The sequence below is a fragment of the Poecilia latipinna genome, unplaced genomic scaffold (genome assembly GCF_001443285.1).
Source record: "Poecilia latipinna isolate Pla-1442-1.1 unplaced genomic scaffold, P_latipinna-1.0 Scaffold3111, whole genome shotgun sequence".
Lineage (NCBI taxonomy): Eukaryota > Metazoa > Chordata > Actinopteri > Cyprinodontiformes > Poeciliidae > Poecilia > Poecilia latipinna.
In genome coordinates, this window is record NW_015115727.1 from 35,205 (window position 1) to 55,783 (window position 20,579).

Genomic DNA, 20,579 nt, shown 5'->3' on the forward strand with positions numbered 1-20,579 from the left:
AAGAAAGAAAGAAAGAAAGAAAGAGACGTCTTTGTACGTCTTACATGCAACTCTTTGGAGAGTTGCAAGAGCAAATCTGATTTGTTACTCCTGTGTACAAACTTTTATAGTAAAGACGTATTCTTGTCTTTAATTTATTCAAATAAGGCATATCTTTGTTCATCCAACCAGGAGCTGTCTCAGACCCTCTTAAAAGTTAGAAACTCCCTGCAATTTGTTTTCAAGATCAAACATCAGTTGTCACCTTTATCTAAGCAAAGTGGAAGCAGAGCTTCTCCTCCACTGGCCTGAACTCATGCTGTTTTATGGCTTTATGGCTTTTCACAGATCAGTGTGAAAGCTGGAACTTCTCCTGATTGCTTGCCACACAGACAAAGGGCAGTTCAAAAGATCTTAGCAAACAATCTGCTGTAACTACAGGTAAAATAAAGGTCAATAGGGCAGAATAAGTTATTAATCTGAAAACTATAATTAGGCTATTTCAATCAAGATGTCAGGAACCAGGCAGTACAATATGCAGAACACAGGTGTTGAATTCAAAAAAGGTGGGTTTTTATTTACCCAAAAATATGAACAAAGGTTAACATAACAATTAAACAGGCATGCCAATAAAAGAGGTCAACATAAATTACTAGACTCAAGACATAACTGACAAAACAACAAACTGACCTAACTGAAATGACACAGAAGGGGATTTAAATACAGGTTTAGCTAAACCATGTGGACACAATAGGGGAAAACAAAATGGCTGCCACCTGACAACTAACACAAACAATGAAATAAACCCAAAAACATCCCCCCAGTATGACACAGGTGGTTCAGGCGTGGCAAAGGACAAAAGCCCTTTGCCACGCCTTTTGTCCACCAGGGAGGGGAGCCAAACACCCAGGCAACTCAAATAAAGAAAACAATATTAATACAACATAATTGAATTTCGACCTTGCATTGTTAATATGTGTGCACTCCATATAAACATTGCAAGGTGGAAGAAAATATAAAGAATACTTAAACTTACAAAACAAACTAAAGTGAAAAGTAACTATTGATGAGGTGTGGATCTTACCCCGTGTGGCTTGCCATCACACAAGACATGTTAAGTATTTAAACTAGCATACTTTAAATTTATTTTCTTAACACTTGTTAGTGACGGCTGTGTTGCACAAGAGAAGAAACATAAAAACATCTAAAACAATCTTTAGCTAACGTGTTTTTAGCATTGACTGTTGTAGAGTGTTAGTTCTGCACGGCAGTTAGCGGCTACAGGAAAGAAAATAGCCTTCATCTTCTTTAGCCCTTGCTAAAATTTGTCATTTATGATCTGCTTTGTGTTAGGATTGGTGTTGCTGAGGAACAGTAGCAATTATTAGCCATAATTAAAGTTTGTTGTCATCAGCAAACAATGAAGCCAGAAGGTAGAAGTCATGTTAGAATGCAATGCACAGACCATGAATTTAAAAAATAGTTTGTTTGCAAACTTGCATAATCTTTATTTTTGTCCTTCACCTTCTACCTAGTGGAGGTCTTAATTGTGCAGCATTAACATAGTTGTGCTCATGAGTACAAAAAGTAGCCCTTGCTGCAAGTTTTGTATCCCACTGTGAGGTGAAGACTGTTCATTTTTCTTTAAGTGTTTTTCAGAGTAAACGACGTAAAGCTCCGTACATCTTTTCACCTTCATCTGGGTGATCAGCGCTGGGTAGCCAATTTCCACAATACTGACTGTGTCATCATTCGCCTCATTGTTCTGGAGAGTCTGTGAAGCCTTCACATTTGTAACATCAGACTTATTGAGAGGGTTGCTGGTTGAATTGGAGATGGAGGAAATGTTCCCTGCTGCAGTGATATTGCTTCTTGTGGTTGTAGTTGTGTTAGTTGCAGAGGTTGTGGTTGAGGTTGTTGTTGTTGTGGTCAGTGGTTTGGTTTGCGACCTCTGGTTCTCTCCTGGCAGAAGGTCCGTCCTCTTCATGCAGGAGGTCATGAACCTGTCAAAGGTCTCAGGTGTCTGATTGAACTTGTAGTCCCTGCTGTAGTCGTCTCTGTCAGAGGATTTCATACCGTATCGCTTGTACATGTAGTAGTTGTAGTAATACTCCTGGTGGGGGTTGTGGAAGTGGAAATTGGGACGGGGGAACTTCCCTAGTCCGTAGCCCAGGGCCATTCCTGCCATCGCCCCTCCAGCCGCCGCCATTGCTGCACTGCGTCCAAACCCTTTGGATTGATCAGACGGAGCAAATCCCATTTTCTGAACCGAGGAAGAGAAGGGAGAACCACCCCCACCTCCGTAGCCACCAAATCCAAAGCTGCCGCCGTAGTGAGGGCTCAGGATCCTGTTGTTTGGGTTGTGGTTGATGTAGCTACCTGGATAATTTCCATAACCTCCTCCATACCCTGGAGCTGGGAAATGGCCGGCAGGATACTGTGGGTACTGAGGGTAGCTTCCATGGTAAGGAGAACCTCCATGTTGGTTTGGATACTGAGGATAACCTCTGGCTGGATACCCAGGGTAGCTACCTGGGTTGGAATAACCTCCATGTTGGTTTGGGTACTGAGGATAGCCTCCATGTTGGTTTGGGTACTGAGGATAGCCTCCATGTTGGTTTGGGTACTGAGGATAGCCTCCATGTTGGTTTGGGTACTGAGGATAGCCTCCATGTTGGTTTGGGTACTGAGGATAGCCTCCATGTTGGTTTGGGTTCTGAGGATAGCCTCTGGCTGGATATTGAGGTTGGCTACCTGGGTACTGAGGATAGCCTCCTTCTGGTTGCTTAGGGTAACTTCCTTTATTTGAAGTGGGGTTTTTGGCCTTTTCCAGGATTGAATGTTTAGTTTTGGCATCCAGATTAGTTTTTGTCTTTGTCGTCTTCTTAAAAGCCTTAAACAGTTTGATTTTGCCTGCCACTGAGAGATGAATGTGAGCTAAGAGAACAGACAGGCACAGGAAGGCTAAAAGCTTCATCTTTACTCTGCAAATGGTACAAGAAAAGAAATTAAATATACTGTTGTCTCCCCAATTAAAACCAACCAAACTTTTTGAGCTGTGGGCCAAAATCGTCAGCTCAGGAAAACAAAATTAAATTACCAAACCTGTTTTAATGTTTCTGTACCTAGTCAAAACATAAAATAAGCATGACCTATTTTAATTAACCAAATAATCTGATTATTTTTGTAGAAATGGGATTGTAGATCAAAAACTTAAAATGGTTTTTAAACATTTTATTTGTTAAAGGCATCCAGTTTGCTTATTGTTTTGAACTCAGTTGAAGAAAACTGAAAAAAAATCTTGTCATTTCTTAGCAATATAAACATGATTTAGATCAGTCTTCATTTAGAAACATTTAGAGTTCACCAATTAAAAGATTTAAGTGCAATAAGATGAGTGCTAGAGTATAAGTCAATGAGTAAATGTGGTCTTAGTTACCATAACAACGGAAGGAAACTGGAAAGCTTCAAAAGAAAATCACTTTGTTTTGCATCTAACATATTTATACGATTTTGATTTAAAAGTCGTAGCTTTATACTAATTTATTCTTGAATTGTGGTTAGGGGCCACAAAAAAAATCAGTCCCGGGCCAGAAATGGCCCCCGCACCCCACTTTGAACACCTTTATGTAAACTTTCTCACGTCTTTCTAACTCAATATTCTCATCAAGGACCAGGGTTTCCCCCAGAAAACTTGCTAAGCCTGGTGCTCAGGCGCTAGGGCAGTCAGTCATCCAGCCGCCCGCCATGTTTTTGAGGTAAAACATGCTTATAGTTGACAGGAAATTTTAAAATATCACTTGATAGTTATGCGTTATTGGAAGACTGGAAGGTTAATACCTAAACACCAACTATAAAGTAAAAAAAAAAAAAAGCCTCGTGGCCCGCCAGGCTTATAATACATTGAGGGGAACTATGAAGGACTGTTACCTACCATTATCATTAAATTACCTTGGCAAAATTTTGTTTCTTGTATTTTTTCTGCTGTTTAATTTTTAAAACTTGAATTTAACTTCCCTGTTTATTCAGCAAATTATCTTCTTTTTTTATTCAATTGAAGTTTAATTGAGCAAAAAGGCTTATGCACCTTTCTGGAGGTCACTCAGCTTTCTCTGAGCTCTTATATATTCCTCAATCCTTGTACAAATAAACTTTTCTTTATCAAACTTTATTATATTTTGAGGACTGATTAAACTGATGTGTTTGGTTAAAAATAGTTGGAAATAAATGAAAGGCATGCTCAGATTAAAGCCTCCACACGCATCAGCTCGGCCCACCTGTCACCACCATGAAGCCGTCAGGCTGAAAATAGCAACAGACCCACAACAGGCAGCAACTCTTCACTCCTGTTTGCAGTTTGTTGTTTTAAAAGCTCAAAACATTGAAGCACTTTAAACAACTAAGATAAATGTAAAACCCTGAAACGATCTCTACATTCTCTGATTACACAAATACTGTTTTGTTGTTGTAGTAAACTAAAATGAGAATTATCCACCTCAGAGAGTTAGCTTTGTCCTGTTGAAAACTTTGGTAACACTTTATTTGACGGGGTGTGCATAAGACTGACATGACACTGTCAAAAACATAACACCTGTTATAAACATGAAGGAGTCTTTATGAATGTCTATGACTTCTTTAAATGACACTTTTAATGCAAAGTTGCTCTAAAAGTTGCCTTGAAAGTCCATTAAAAGTAACAACTTTGCTTTAAAATGTAATTATTTACAAAATAATGCAAAGTTTTTCACTTTTAATGGACTTTCACGGCAACTTTTTAGGGAAACTTTACATTAAAAGTGTTATTTACCGAAAAACACTTCATGACAACAGTCATAAACACTCATGAACACCCCTACATGTTTATAACAGATGCTATGTCATGTCAGTCTTATGCACACCCCTTCAAATAAAGTGTTTCCAAAACTTTACCCTGATTATATCTTGTTTCTGTCAGTAATATCCATAAAAACAGAGATAAACATACTGACCTGAGCTCTCAGCACGGCCACAAACTGAAGAGTTTCCCGTCTATCCGCTGCTCTCCTTAAGTTTCAGCCCCTCCTGCCTCTGATGTGACCCGGTGTGAATAATTAACAGGCAGAAATCCGTCTTCCAGATTGGTCTTTTTGTTCGTCCTAAAGAGAATATGAAGTGATCTATAGTCCGGATAAAAACTTTAATCAGATGTTTCATCATAAAACAAACTTTAGGGCGATTTCATCCAAAGGCAAGGAGAAGAAATACTGTGTCTTTAAAAACCGTCCAAAAACAATCTAGTTATTTTTTTTACTGTTTAACATTAATACCTGCAAATGGTTTAGTAAATGCTGCTCCCTGCTGGTTATGGAAGAAAATAAAATAAAAATCCAGTTTATCCTAGGTTCTGCTGAATCAGTAGTTCACAAAGTTTTCATCCACAATATAAATAAAAACAGACCGGTAAATAAATAAATAAATAAATAAATATATATAAATAAAACAATTAAAAAGGTTTTTATCAGTAATGTAAATCTGTAAATTCAAAATGTGAAACCCTTAATTTCACATTTCAAGGTTTTATTCCTGTTATACTTACAGCTAATTATAACAGAAACCTTTCCTGTTCTGAAAAATTATAAATATTACATAAAACCAATTTCTGCTGTAGAAAATCCTCCACAAGGAAGGTGAGGAACAAAAGTTTACTGGGAAAGAATGCTGGTTCCTAGCACATTAACGGAAAGTTGAGTGGAAGGAAAACAGGTGGAAATTCATGACCAAGCTTCGAGTGCAGCAGACAATCTTATGAATGTTGACACTTCTGTAATAAAATTAATTTTGTTTGTCCTGTTCTAATTTTGAGAACAAATAAGGAAAATTAGTTGCAAATTTTGTACTTTTATTTTTGGTATTTTAATTTTGTGTTAACAGCAGATCATAAAATAAACAGCAACATGAGCCATTTTTTTTATCTACAGTAAAATTATGAATAATTTTTTTAGATGCATTTATTCTGATTCTATTCATTTATTTGTTTTTACATTAACTATTGAGTGAATGAAAACAAAAATAAAAACCAACTAGATGGTGAGAAGCTCCAATAAAGTTGAGTAAATGAATAAGCAAAGCATTGTAAAGGGTTGTATCATGTCTTTAATTTCATGGATTCTGTTTCGTCGTTGTTTTGGGAGATTGTGGTCAGATAATCTGGACCACAATTTAATTTCTGAGCCAACAGTTTCCAGACAGATGACGGCATGATGCAGAAAACAGAAATAAAACAAACCAACGAGGAGAAAAAGGCATCGAGAATGAGAAACGCTGCAGGTTTGGTTCAACATCAAACCTGGCCGAGTTGCTGCTTTAGCTTCATTTTCTCTCTACATCGTTAAACAACCTGTAGCTGCTCTTCTCATAATCCCACCTGAGTGGGAGATCCAGAGATTAAGTCACTGTTCAGAGGGGAAATGTTGGGTTTTAAATCTGGCAGCAGAGCGAACACACAGCAAAGCAGCTACGTATGTTAATGCTTTTTTCATGTTTTACAGAGTAAAATATCAAAACCAATTAATTTACACAGCAGGGATTAATATGGATTATCTAGGCCTGGGCGATCAATACGATTTATCAATTAATCAAATCTTTTTTTTTTCCACTAATGGGTTTCCATAGATCAGTGGCCCAAGGCGGCCATCTTGTTTCACAGCTTCTATTTATTTGAATTCAGATCAACTGTACGACAAAATAATAGGGCTAGGATTATTTTAAATTACGAGAATAAAGTCATAATTTTATAAGAACTCCAACACGAAAAATAAAATATTAAAATGAGGAACATTGAGCTTCTTGTGAAGTTTTACTTTAAGTTTTATAATCTTTTAAACATCAGCATAAGATCATCAGTGCAAACTAAAAAAATAAACCGTGCGAACCGAGGTGATCACATCAGATCTTAATAGAAATAAATGTTTTAAAGAGTTTTTCTGGTAAAAATGCGTCTTTATTTTGCTAATATTCTGACTTTATTCTCATAATTAAATATTCTTGTAGCCAGACCCTAAAGCGTCGGTGTGCAACTCAGAATGGAAGATTGAAGTAAAAGACACTTTTTGAAAATATTTTCTGCAGTTTCTTCTATATAAAAAGGGGGGGGAAAAAAACAGGATTACGATTAGAAGTGGTAAAAAGAAAAACCATCAGATTGTATTTATAAGCCCTACAGTCACCCTACGACCAAACAGCTTTAAGCCTTCGGCACAAAAACTGTTTCAATTTCTAGGATAAAAGAACAGACTGTGATTATTACGCATTAATGTCAGGATTAGTGCAGGACAGTGATGGGCGTCAAAATGAAAATAAAAAAATACTAATGACTGAAGGAGGGAAAATCCATCTGTACACAATAAATTTATCTCTTACTGCCATAATAAAACTCTATTCCCTCCAGCATAGAGATATGAACGACATATAGAATATTCTCTTTTTACGTTTAGGACAGGTCGTCATTGTAGTGTTCAAAACACAAAACATACAACAAATATGCAAAAAATATATTTATATTTATCTGCACGTGTTTGTACAGATTGTCCTTTCAGTGGTTTACGAATAAAGACTGAAACCAAACAGTCAAATATTCAGGAGTGAAACTCCAAGTCTTCATTTGCTGATTCACACATAAACTATGTTTCCCCCCAATGCAGAAACATCCGATTCCTGACATTCTGGGTGTAATTTAATAATTAATATGATCTTCATTTTGGACGATAAGAACAGAAAACTGAATGTGGGTTCAACAAAGTTTCTCTGGGGAGATTTTAAAACCATCAGCAAATAAAACCGACCTGATAGGAGACAAAGTGCTGGGCTTTGCATAGCAAACTGTACAGAGCTGCTGCTTCTGTGGTGCAGGAGGAAAATATACACAATATTTACAAATTTACACAGAGGAGGAACGAAAATGGGATTTCAGAGCTAAAGAACGACAGAGACGGGTCTGAACGGCTCGCCCAGATATGAGGTCAACGGCGGCGTTAGCAGGGGTCAAAAGGGCAAACACAGCGGCGAAGCAACAATCAGGGTCCAGATTGTCCCGGATGAGGGTCCAGACTGCCCCGGATCAGGGTCCAGACTGCCCCGGATCAGGGTCCAGACTGCCCCGGATCAGGGTCCAGACTGCCCCGGATCAGGGTCCAGACTGTCGAGTCCTCCAGCTTCATCACAACTGCTCGTCTTCACACGCCGTTGGCGCTCATCTTGCTCTTCTGGGACACTTCTGTCGCTGCTTTAGCCTGAAAAAATAAAGTTATTCAATAAAGTTTCAGACTTTCAGCCTCAGATCTGTCAGTTTGTTTCTGTTTGAGGCTGATTTCCAGAATCAATTAACAAGATAAAAAATATATATATGTACATTGAAAACCATCAGAAAGTTAAAGTGAGATGCCAAGGAAGTGAGTTAGAGTTGGGCCAGGCATTTAGAACATAATTATTAATCCCACAATGGATTAATAGCTAATTAATTAATAAACAGTAAATAAACGCCATCTAAAGGAGACATGATGGCGATATAAAACATACTCATTACATTTATAGCACCAATTCATTCTGAGAAAATCAGATTTTATTCTGGTCATTTCTGCCCACTTCAAGCTCCTCTCTGAATACAACCATACATCTTCGAAAAGCATTAGTAGAGCCTCCTGCACAACCAACAAGAATGCTACAAGTGGTTTCTGAGTGAAAAGCCAACAAAACATTTGTCTTCTTCAGCACATACAGCTTTAAAACCAGCTGACCAAACATGCTGGAGCTCAGTTTTGGTTGCTAGGTAACGTGCTGGGATTTGCTGGGGTTGCTAAGTAAAAGTGCAGTGCCTGCTGATTTGTAGAGTTACATTCTAGGCGTTTTTTGAAATGGTTAATTTTCCAGACACCAAAGAAGAAAAACTTGTTGCCAAAAACCAGCTATTTGTTTTTTGAAGCAGCTGAGACCCAAATGTAAATATAAAAACATGAAAAAACATGTCAATTTTGCTTAATTGGTCCCTTTAGTAAAGATATGCAACACTGGTCTGACCTGAAGAACTTCAGCAGGAGTTAACGGTTTGTCCAGAACCACGGGGGCTTTGTCCCGCAGCTCCTCCACCTGCAGCAAAACAGGAGAAAAATGTAAAGACGACGTCAACAAGGTCAAATTATTTCTATCAAATTCTTCTTCTTATGCAGGTCTGTACAGTTTTATTTTATATTTAATGGAGTTTTAAATCAATATTTGGTGTTTTTATGTTCCATGAACATAAATCTGAGGCCGACTTTGTGAAAATCACATCATAAATAAATCATCACAAAACAGGTTAAAAATGTTTTCTTTTAGTTACCAGTGAAGGAACTAAAACATGGACATGGAAAAGTCATATTGTAACAGTTTTGAAGATTTAACTTAGCTTACAGAAACATAAAAGTAGTTTTAGAAAAAAATGGGGGAAAAAAATTAAATACTTGTCATGGCAACAAGTTAAACTTGTGTGAAAGACGGTTAAATGTATCAGACTCAAATCAAATTTAAAAGCTTAGAGTTTTCTTTTTCTGGCTTACAAATTAAAATGAGATTTATCTAATAATTTGTTCCTGCATTAAAGTAAAATGGCCCATTTTTGGCTAAATGTTGAATTATTTTGAGGAATCTGGAAATAAATTCGCCTCAAACCAGAAAGATTTAATCAAGCTTTTTAATCAAACCGACTCTAGTTAGAAAATCAAAATCCTCCTTATGGCCTAAACTCCACTGTCTCTTATAACACAGATTAAATTATAATTTTATTATTTTTAAGAGCTGCTGACCGGTCTGTCTTTGATGATGACGGCCGGGTCTGCCAGTCGCTCTGACTCAGTAGCGGCCGGGTTTTCTGCATGAGAAGAAGCAGCTTTCTGCAAAACAAAAACAAAAAAATCTGATGAGGCCAAAAACATCTCAGAGAAACTGCAGTTTAATTTTTAATCGCTCAGAAATTTCTGTCGTTTCAAAGTTTGAATTTTAGCACCACAAACAAAAGATTTAAATCTTTCTTTCTAGCAGCTTGATGGTAAATTTAAAAGGAAAATATTCAACAATCATCGACGTCATGTCTTTTATTTTTATGTTGAACAGAAAAGAAGATCAAAAATGTTCCGAAACCTGCAAGTCTCCAACAAAATTAGGACTGAAACGATTAATCAAGATGAATCAATTATTGGAATAGTCATAGACTAATTCAGTAAATTGATTAATCAACTGGAGCATACAGACAAAAAAAGGAAATTTGAAGTAAGGACACCATTTTCACAGCAGTAATTGAACCAAAACTCTACAGAAAAAAAAAAAAGTTGTATTCAAGATAAAAAAAAATGCAAATAAATTTCATCCAGAAATTCTAAAAAATTTCTCAAAAATTTGAGCTTCATTTGGTTCAATTTGTGTAAAAATTATTTTTTTTCTGTTCAATAATGAATAGTTTAATCCAAAAAATATCCCTACACTGGATTGATGTTAATCAAACAAAAACAGGCTGAACTTTTCATATGTTGATGTTAAAAGTATTTTTTTTTTTTGCTACAGATTTTTCCTTTGCTACAAATGATCACTAAAATATTGCAACACTATTGTATATCAGGTAATAAAATATTTATTTTTTATATGTAAAAAAGGAATTTATTAGTTTATTTACAACCTTTTTAATGTTAGGTAAAAAAAAAAAAGGCTTAAATAAAAATCCGTAGAATGCGGATTTCTATCAGATTAAAACCCTTTAAATTTCAAATCTCCACCTGGATATTTTTGCTTATTTTAATTGTACAAAGTTCTTTAAATGTCATGTGAGTAAATATTTTTGCTGATTCTCCACAACAACTGGAGCTTTCAGTATCTAGCAGTTATTTACGATTTACCGTCTATTAAAAGAGGGTTTCATCAGATTAAAACGAAGGAAAACACGCTTCCTGGAGCAGCGGGAATGAGATTACCGTAATAACCCGATGTTGGCTGGAAAGTGCAACGGCTTCCCTTTCAGAAACCGCAAAGTATCGCAGAGTTACGGTAACGCAAAGTTGACTTGTAAAAATGTGTGGTGATTAGTTACAGCTCTGGAATTCATCTGGATTAATAATCAGAATGGAACTCCCTCTAATCTGGAAGCAAAGCGCTCTCTGCGGCGGTGCAGTGGTTTTGGTCTCACCTCAAGCTTGGGAACTGGCGGGATGACGGGCGGCTTTGGCTGGAGGTCGGTCAGGTACATGGCTCTGGAGAGCAGCAGCAGCGACGGAGGAACGTTCTCCTTCAGGTGGAGGTCGAGCCACTGAGCGACGGAAAACATTCGTCAGAAACACGGAACCGTTTCTCAGATTACGACGTGCGAGCGCTGCTACCTGCTGCAGCTGCTGGCGGAGCTGATCGCTGGTCAGACCCAGCGAACGCATCCCACGACTGCGACACGCCGCCTGCAGCTCCGACACGCTCATGACCGCCACGCCCTCCGCCGAGATCATCTGAGAACGAGAGGAAACCGAAATTACAAAAGATTTTCACACAATTTTAACTGATTTCCATTCTTGAATGGTTTTAAAAATGTTTAGAAACAGTTTGAATCCCTAAAGCTGCAAAATCCCTGTAGTTTTCGATTCTGTTTTTATTTTCATTCAACTTCACATAAAGAGTGTTGAACTGTCTAAAATATGCAAAACATTAAACATGGCAGAACAACGCCTTTCCCAGGCTTTAAACATTTTCACACAAACCAAATGCAGAAATAAAATTAAACAAATTTTCCATTTGAAAAATTATTAATAATCAGAATGGGAATTATTCTAATCATTTAAATTTATCATATAATTAATTGATTATTGTGACAGATGCTAATGTCTCGTGATCATATTCTGCATTGTACTTCAGGTACAAAGTCAACTAAAGTATAAAAGTTTAATGTTTTGAATGTCACACCTTTTACAAACTGACTGGTCTGAGAACAAAAAAACAATTTAACAAAAACAATAATAAATTGTTTAATATATGAAACATAAGACGATCTATAAGTCATGGAGACATCAGGAATCACAGATATTCAAAATTCAAATGAGCTTCCTGCTTAAATTAAACACGATACACAAAAAGTCACACAGAAAATCCCCAAAAAGATAAATTCTCACCATGTTTCCTGGCATTTGGCAAATATAAATAATTTTGTTAATTGTATCTGACCTGAAACAATAAAAGTTTAATCTGATTTAACTTCAGACAGACAGAAAAAAAACTGTCTTTATAAGATGTATGAAAATATCTGGTTTCAAATGAACGTTTTCCAAATTTCAGCTCTTAATCAAATGTTGGACTGCACTTTATTCCAAACCTGTGTACCTTGAATATCAGTACTTTCCAAACCTTGAAATCACTTAAATGAATTTCAAGGATTTTTACAGGATTTCCAGCCTGACCCTGTTGTCCTGCTCTGATAAATAATCCTGAGGTGTTTCGTCTCACCTCGTCGTCTGACTTGATGGCTCTCAGTTTCATCATCAGCTGGAAGCGCAGCAGGTTGTTGGTGCCGATGGGCTGCAGCTCCAGCAGTTTGCACAGAGCCACCAGCTGGGGGCGCTCCAGGTGCTCCAGGGTCAGCTCGTCTTCAAACAGCTTTGAGAAGCGGACGATCTCCTTGGTGGACGGCTGCTCGCCCGTTCCCCGAACCTAAGACAGGAAGTTTAATATTTAAGCTACAAACACACAAATACCTCTTTAGTTCATGAAGGGGAGTAAAAATATCAGGTTATATCGTTTAGATATAAACATGTCAAACTAAATAAGCTATGTAATTTATTTAGGGGTGCTCAAAGTGCGGCATGGGGGCCATTTGTAGCCCTTGGATTGATGATTTTGTGGCCCCACAACTGGAGTTCAAGAACACTACAAATTTGTTTTAATTAATTTTTCATTTTTAATTAGGGTAAAATTATTAGAGATGTAATTTTTTCCACAATGGAAAATGGTACTTTCAGCAAAATATTCACCTTTTTAAAGTCAAACTGTTATAAGTAGAGCTAAATTTAACCAGAAATCCAAATTTGATGGAACGAAATCAACTTTTATTTAATGTATAAAACTTTTTTTAAATGAAAGTCTTTTGAATTTGATTTATTTTAACATAGCAAATAAGCAAAATCCTTTTTAAGTTTTGGACTGAATAACATCCCTTTCCAATAACAATAAAAAAACAACAAGCCACTTTATTTGTTGAGTTTCATTTATTTATTTATTTTAAATTCTTGGCCGACATAAAAAGTTTTTGCAGCCTGATGTTACCTCAGCTGGATTGATCCTGCTGGTGGCATTAAATGTCAAGTGGAGTCATGTGGAATGAATATTGAATAAATACACAAACTGCTTGACATAAGCTCTGTATTATATGAGCTTTGGGCTTGCCATATTTCCACATGCCCCCCAGAACCCATAAACTTCTCCTGTTGGGATTAGAAACAAGCAGGTAGATCCTAAACATGGTGTAACTCTTCATCATCTTGCATTGCGTTGGTGTGGAGTGCTTTTAGAGCTTAGCAATAAAAAGACACGACATTCCTCTTGTTAACGAGGAAGGATGAAACTTTAGGAGGAATATATCAATTAGAATCCTAAGTCAACTATAGATCCAATTCTCATGATGTAATAGTTTATTCTGCTGTGATAAAAGTTTAAAAATGTGGCTGAAGTTGCTGTGTTTCACCTTTTGAACGTATCTGGAGAATCTCTGGGTCTCATCCTCGATCTGGGCTTTAGCTTTGTTCCTTCGGGCCATTTCAGCGATGGTTTCCTGGAGGAACTTGGCCAGCTCCAGCTTTGCAGCCAAACCCTTTTTCTGCTTCTCCTCCTGCAGAAACAAAAGCATTTACTACAATAAAAACAAAAAAAACAAACTCCAGAGAGTTATTTTTAATTAATTTAACAGTGTAGCTGATACTGTGTACGGGGCTACATACATGACAATGTTATTCTTTAAATAAACTATTTTTTGGGGGGGCGGGGGCGGGTTTGCAGTGTTAAAAAAACTGTTGCAACTTAAAAATGTTTCATTCAGTGAAACTAAATGCTTTCAGACACTACAGCCAGACATTTGGTTTTATAAACCAACATCCTGCAAAATGTTTGAACTTTTCACATCTTATTACATTAAAACAAAATGAAAAAGTTACTTTGTTGGGATTTTATGCTAAAGATCAACAAAGTTGATAAATGTTTTTTAATAAAAAGACAGGTGAGTATTCAATCCCTCTTTACTCTGATGACCTAAATAAAATTCAATGCAATTAATTAATAAAACATTAAAATAGGCTCAATAATTTACATTAAATATTCTATTTAATTTATGGTTTTGGTTGTGTGTGGTTTTTATTTCAGTTTTATTTTATTGTTTTTTGTTTATTTTGGATATTTAAAATGTTTTCTAGTTTTCTTTACAAGATTAAAGTTTCTTCTTAATGAAGGGGTGAACTTGCACTATTAGACTATTATTTATATTACTCTGTAACAAAAGAACAACATTATTGTTTAACTAATATGCCTATTTTCCAATTAAAACAAAAAATAAAACAGAAACATTAATAGTGCTGCTATTGCTTAATCTTTTTCTGCTGCAGGTAAAGAGGTTTAGTAAATATAAGCTGCATTAAATGTTTTTAAAAAGCTGGAAAATAAAATATACCAAGTATTTTTCTTTAAATGAAACTTGCATAAAAGCCTCTGCAGTCAGGATGAACATTTCACCAACACGTCTAAAATGTTTTCCGTCAAACTGAGACGACTGATAAGTTACATAATCACAACAAGCCGTGGAAAGGTCGTCGAGGTCAAAGGGCGTACAGAAACACGAACCTTTTTAGACTCTGTCTCAAACGTCGATGGCAGCATCTCTGGAAACAGCTTGAGGAAGACAGGAAGCAGGAACTCCATAAAAGGAACGATGATGAACAGCATGAAGGGAAGGAGGCGGAAGAGGTCGGCGCAGGTCCTCATCAGCTGCAAACACAAACAAGACGACGACGTCACTAAACAGCGACGCGTCTGACCCGCAGCTCTGCTGACGGGAGCTCGTGTCTGCATGTACGACACAACACAGGGCTTCCCTCTTACAAAATAAATAAAATTTTGTAAGAGATTTACCAGGGTTTATTCTCCTAAATTATATTGCAAATGATGGACGTTTGCAGATTTTAAATACACACAAAAAATAAATATATTCTTAAGATTTTCTTTTGAAAATATTTGTTTTTGGGGAGAAACTAGTGATTTTATTGAAGATGTTGGTTTGAGTAGATGAAGATGATCAGCTGATATCCAGAGATTGAAATCAGATCAGTGATCGATGATAAAGTGGATGTATCGACTCACCCTCCGCCTCTCCCTGCGCGTCAGCACCTGTCCGTGCAGCAGACTCCACACCGTCCGCCCAGCAATCTTTGTGTCAATTCCCAGTAACCTGAAGCCGTTGTAGTAATGCTTCAACTCGTCAACAATCCTCTGATACAGAGACTTTTTCACCATCGCCTTCTCCTGGGCTGGAGGAACAGCTGCTGCAGCTGCTGCAGCGGCCGTTGGAGCCGACGGCCGCTGAGAGTCCGTTACCACGGCAGCAGCAGCAGAGTCGTTTTTCTCCCCGTCCTGAGGAGCCGCTGGAGACGCTTTGGTGTCGTCCTGCTTCACATCCTGGAGCCAAACGGCAGAGCTGTGCAGTGCCCGGGCGAGCAGGACGGAGCCATCGCCGCGGGCGCAGTGATGGTGGCCGTAGCGGGAGTGTCTGGGAGGAAACGAAGACGAGGCGTGGCGGGGGGCGTCTGCGCGCAGGTACGCTCTGGAGGACAGAGAGGAGCAGCTGTGCCTCTTGGACAACAAATACGACCCTCTGACGAGGAAAGAACATGAGTCAATGATCAGTTATCTAAAGGTCAATCAATAAGCTTATTCAATTTAGCAAATTTCATCAATAAATTAAAGTATACCCGATACTTGTATTCAAGTAAGAGTAGAACTACTTCAGCACATTTTTACTAAAGTAGAAGTAAAAAGTAGCCGTCCAAGAATTTATGATAAAAAGTACTGAGTAACTGGTCAAATGATGAATCATTTAATATTTAAACATTACATCATCAGCAATTTTACTAAAGAGTAGAAATACTTCAGAATAAAATTACTCAAGTAAAAATAAAAACCACAGCACAGTAAAAATATTCCTAAAAGTAGTTTTGTTTCCCCAAAAAAAGTTACCCAAGTAAAAGTAATTGAGTAAATGTAACTAGTTGCTGCCCAATTCTGATAATGTACAAATATTATCTTATAACTTTTACTCTACATGAGTGAAAATGGAGCAGTAAGAAGAAAAATCTTGTAGAAACCTGCTTTCTTATAAAATATATTTTTCATACATGCATGCATAAAATAAATAATTCTCATTGTTTGTTCCAGTCTTTTGCAAATAAAGAGAGAAATAAAAACAATCATGTAAAAGGAAATTATCGATCGATTATTATAAATTATAATACAAAATTATCCTAACACTTTGCCTTATTACAGCTTGATGCAGTGAAACATAAAACTCATGTATTTATCTAAAAGTGTGTCTTAATTTTGTGTGAACTCAGAAACTTGGTCTGGGCCAATCATTAACTTTCTGTCTGAACGTCGAGTATCTCTGAGCCTCAATGTTCCTCGACTTTCTCTGCAGCATTAATGATTTGCCAAGAAGGAAAAACGAGCCGCTCGTCTTTGTGCAGAACAGAAAAACCATCTGGCAGTCAGGAATAAACAAACCCGGGCAGCAGAAGCAGCAGGACATGAAGCAGATTTAGACAAACATAAGAACTGAAAACTGAAGCCATTTTTCTAGATAAAGAAATCTTGTTTTTAGAGGAAACAGATAAGGTAGAGCAGGTTCCAGTGCCTATAAATAAATATTTATAATTTTAAGAAGTTTTGGTGAATCATCTCTCCACATGTTGAGCCACTCCTCTTCACCTCTTTCTAGGAAACACTTATTCTGTCTCGGAAGTGATTTATGGTTTCAACAGTGAAAAAATGCCTTTGTTCAACTCAACTATGCCTCTTCGTTTAATTATAATTCCAACCTGTACAGTCAGATACTTTCATAAGAGACACATTCATGCTTCCTGAGAAAATATATCTGATCAAACAACAATGATGACTTGGTAAGTTAAAATTTTAAGACTTTAGATTTTATCAATACTAATGGATATACTTTTTAAGACCATATTTGACATTAAAATAATTAACCTCAAGCCTTAAGAACTGGATAAAGATGAACCAAAACTGTACTCTCTTTTTAAATATTACAAATGTTTTGACTTAATAGTTTTAACTATATTGTTTCATATATTTCTTTTTTTTATCTTATTATATTTACTGTTGATCTTTTCCTTCAAACCAACTGTTAAAGGTTCTTCTAGGGGCAGGTGTCGCAAATTATCTAGCTGAAGCTAAAAACATTGTGATGCAGCAATAGGTTGTCCTGATCTGCTTCTTCTGTCTGCCCTTATCAAATAAAAATAATAAAAATAGAGTTATATGGTTTCAATGAGGTTCCTAATCTGTAGTATTTTAGAAAATTTAAAGATGAAAATATGGCGTCATAAACATTTCAGTAAATTACAATTTAATTTATTTATAAGAAATTGGCAAAAGGGGAGAACTGATGGAGTCAAGAACACAAAAGCAAACTGTCATTTTAAATTGCTGATAAATCAATCTTAATTAGTTTTTCAAAACTGAATTTTTGTAAAATCTGATTTTTTTTCCAACATTGCACCATATTGGTTTTACAGATAAATAAATACTTAATTCTTTAACACACCAGCATCAAATAATTATCAGAAAGAGGACTTTGAAATGATCATGCAAATTACTGAGTCCATTACAAAGAAATAACTTTTTTCCCATAATTTTAAAGATACTCTTTTGGTAAAATTGCATCTTTATTCTGCTAATATTCTGACTATATACTCATAATTAAAAATTATTGTAGCCTCGACCTGATAGTACAACTCACAGGATGGAAATAAAAGGAACTCTTTAAAAATATTTTCTGCCACTTGTAATTTCTTTTTTAAAACAGGAAGCAAGAAAAAAAAAGTCTTACTTTAAATTTTGTCAACTTTTAGCGACCTTTCTCTGTACACTAATCTCATATCTGAAAAGGACCAGATCATCATATTCTGCAATCTTACACAATGAGAATCTCTTCTGCATGAAAGTGAATGCTTTTCTTCAAAACCCACACTTCGCTCCGCTGACTCCGTACAGACTACTCCCAGTTGTTTGTCACCGTTTACCCTGGTGATAGCCCCTAATCTCTCCAATGCCTCGGTCACAGTTTACAAAGCACAGGGAAGTCTTAGTAGTCCGTTTACCTTGATCTGGTGACTGCCAGGAGCACCTGGTGACTAAAGACTGCCATTGCAGAGTCAGATCACGCTGTTCTGTCCAGGTTCACATGGAGACAGAGAGCATGCAGGGGTCAGGTTACAGTTCATGCATCATCTGAGAATTAAGCTCCACAAGAAAACAGTAGTAATCTCCAATCAATCACTTTGTCAGTTTGGTAATACAACTAATTGCAAAAATAAGTTTGGCAAGCATGACTAAAAGCAAGACGATTATAAGTTTACATATCATTACATAACAGATGTCTACCTCGTTATTAAATACCCATCTGACACATGCATCTTATTGTATTTATTCAATGTAAGAAAAGTAAATACAAATAATGAAAGTGCGTATTTCCAGAGCTTTGTTTATTTCATAAACAGTAAAACTTTCGACATGACGCTCCGCGGAAAGTCTGCAACATTTTGGGAATTTTCCACTGACGTTCCTACATACTTTTCAGGTTTTAGAAACTAAAACCTGTCAGCAAACAAAGAAGGATAATACAGAATCACGCCATTCGCTAAACTAACCGGTGCTGTGCCGTAAAAAACACACCGGTTCATCATGGGAAGCGCTTTAAAACCATTTGTTGTCGCGAATTAGTAAAATAACCATCAAAAATAGCGTAGATTACAATTTAAATAGGAGGAAAGTTATATAAAACCATTTTTAATATGCTAACTTATACATACATATGCCGTTTATCATGGCTGCCAGGGGTGTTGTGCCGAAAAGTGCACCCCAGATTGATGTGCAGCTCCTTAGCTTAGCATTAGCAGACCGTTGCTACAGCTATTTGTCAGCTGAAATGGAGTCCACTAACCTCCAGCGTCAGCGATCAAGCTATGGCTACCGCTGCTGACGGGGCGTCGTAAGGCTTCTCGGTGAGACGTGGACGATATTATCCATCCAAAACAGACTGGAGATGTGAACGGAATTCGCGAAAGAAACGTCTGGTATAGTGATAAACCCATTTACTTTGGGTTTATGCTTTAAATCGTCTGCGTGAGCGTCGAGTTTCTGCTTCAAAGCATTGTGAGCAGCAGCCTCCCCAGGCGGCTGCACATAAAAATCACGTTGAGCATGCGCAAATGTTTGTGGTGCTGAGCTAACGAAGAACGTCTATTTAAAAAAGAGTACTTACTCACTGAGGCTTTTTTTTTAACTAAAACGTGCAAACTGTATCCACATAAACTGAAGGGTGTCTGATATTTAATCACTAATTCAAATGCGATATGTGAAGATAGCAATTCTGAGCATCTGTCCTTAATAGATAGTACTGAAGACACTGAGATTTCCAAAAATCTGAATGTTGACTGAACCCTAATTAGGATTAACGTAGATGTTTCACTCTTGGGGATCTTAATGTAAAGAGAATATTAAAATCCCATTTTTTTACGGGGTTGTCAAAGATAAAGCATCGTTTGTCTAAAAGAAATATTGAACCAATATTGATTTATGTAATGTATTTCTTTCTGGAATTAGCCAAAAATGTTTGCCACTTGACATTTCACTGGAAATTTCATGTGTTTCGTTTTATTATTCAGCACTTTGATCAGCATTGTTGTTTTAAAAGCACTTTATAAACAAAGTGTTATGGCATGAACCATTACATCTAGCCCCCACAAGACCGGTAAAGAAAACTGAAGATAATTAATGAGGAGTTCGGTCCAAAAGGCCGCTGCAGAGTGAAACGTCTGGCATTTCACGACCTTTGAGCTACAGATCAGCAGGAGGTTGACAGAGCCAATCAGAGGCGCTGTTGCAAACGTAAGAGGTATATTTACGAGGTTACGTGCTACTATAATTTATCTGCATTTAAAACTGTTTATGCAGATTTTTATTGCTGCCTTCTGCTTTTAGTGTGCTCGGAGTTTTTCTGTTCGTGAAGCGTTGATCAAATCAAGTAAAACACACATCCCATCATCCTTCCGCCCGAATGTGTGAAATCTTTAAAATTTTTATGGCAAGCAAATGTGTCATTTAATCATCAGTAGACTCTCCAAACCTGTTATGTTGTCATCATACTAATTTGGTTTTAAATATATCACAAATTAAAACGGTTTCTGATATTTCTGTAGAAGACAAAGCAACTGCAAAAGCAGTTTTATATCAATTAAATATTTCTCTATAAATATATCTCTATAAACATAATTATGAGAAATTATGTTTCT

At 36.8% G+C, this 20,579-nt stretch overlaps 2 protein-coding genes across 5 annotated transcripts; both read right to left on the minus strand.

Moving 5' to 3' along the window:
- Positions 1–530: 530 nt before the first annotated feature.
- Positions 531–5,190, minus strand: LOC106940163 (calcium-binding protein P-like). 4 transcript variants are annotated; one of them, XM_015022824.1, is made up of 3 exons: positions 4,968–5,190; positions 2,707–2,963; positions 531–2,676 (listed from the first exon to the last, which is right to left on the minus strand). In XM_015022824.1, exons 2-3 carry the CDS (start codon positions 2,954–2,956, stop codon positions 1,523–1,525), a joined length of 1,404 nt encoding a protein of 467 aa, XP_014878310.1. In that variant the 5' UTR covers positions 2,957–2,963; positions 4,968–5,190; the 3' UTR covers positions 531–1,522. The 4 variants fall into 4 exon arrangements, with proteins under 4 accessions (XP_014878310.1, XP_014878312.1, XP_014878308.1 ...); XM_015022826.1 differs by having other exon boundaries at positions 531–2,526; positions 2,557–2,963; XM_015022822.1 differs by having other exon boundaries at positions 531–2,963; positions 4,968–5,189.
- Positions 5,191–7,476: 2,286 nt separating this feature from the next.
- Positions 7,477–19,485, minus strand: letm2 (leucine zipper-EF-hand containing transmembrane protein 2). Its single transcript, XM_015022821.1, has 11 exons — positions 19,229–19,485; positions 18,387–18,455; positions 15,358–15,868; positions 14,842–14,985; positions 13,697–13,840; positions 12,463–12,666; positions 11,355–11,474; positions 11,165–11,284; positions 9,795–9,881; positions 9,031–9,099; positions 7,477–8,246 (listed from the first exon to the last, which is right to left on the minus strand). The coding sequence occupies exons 2-11, from the start codon at positions 18,431–18,433 to the stop codon at positions 8,190–8,192; spliced, it is 1,503 nt and encodes a 500-aa protein (XP_014878307.1). The 5' UTR covers positions 18,434–18,455; positions 19,229–19,485; the 3' UTR covers positions 7,477–8,189.
- Between the last annotated feature and the right edge of the window lie 1,094 nt (positions 19,486–20,579).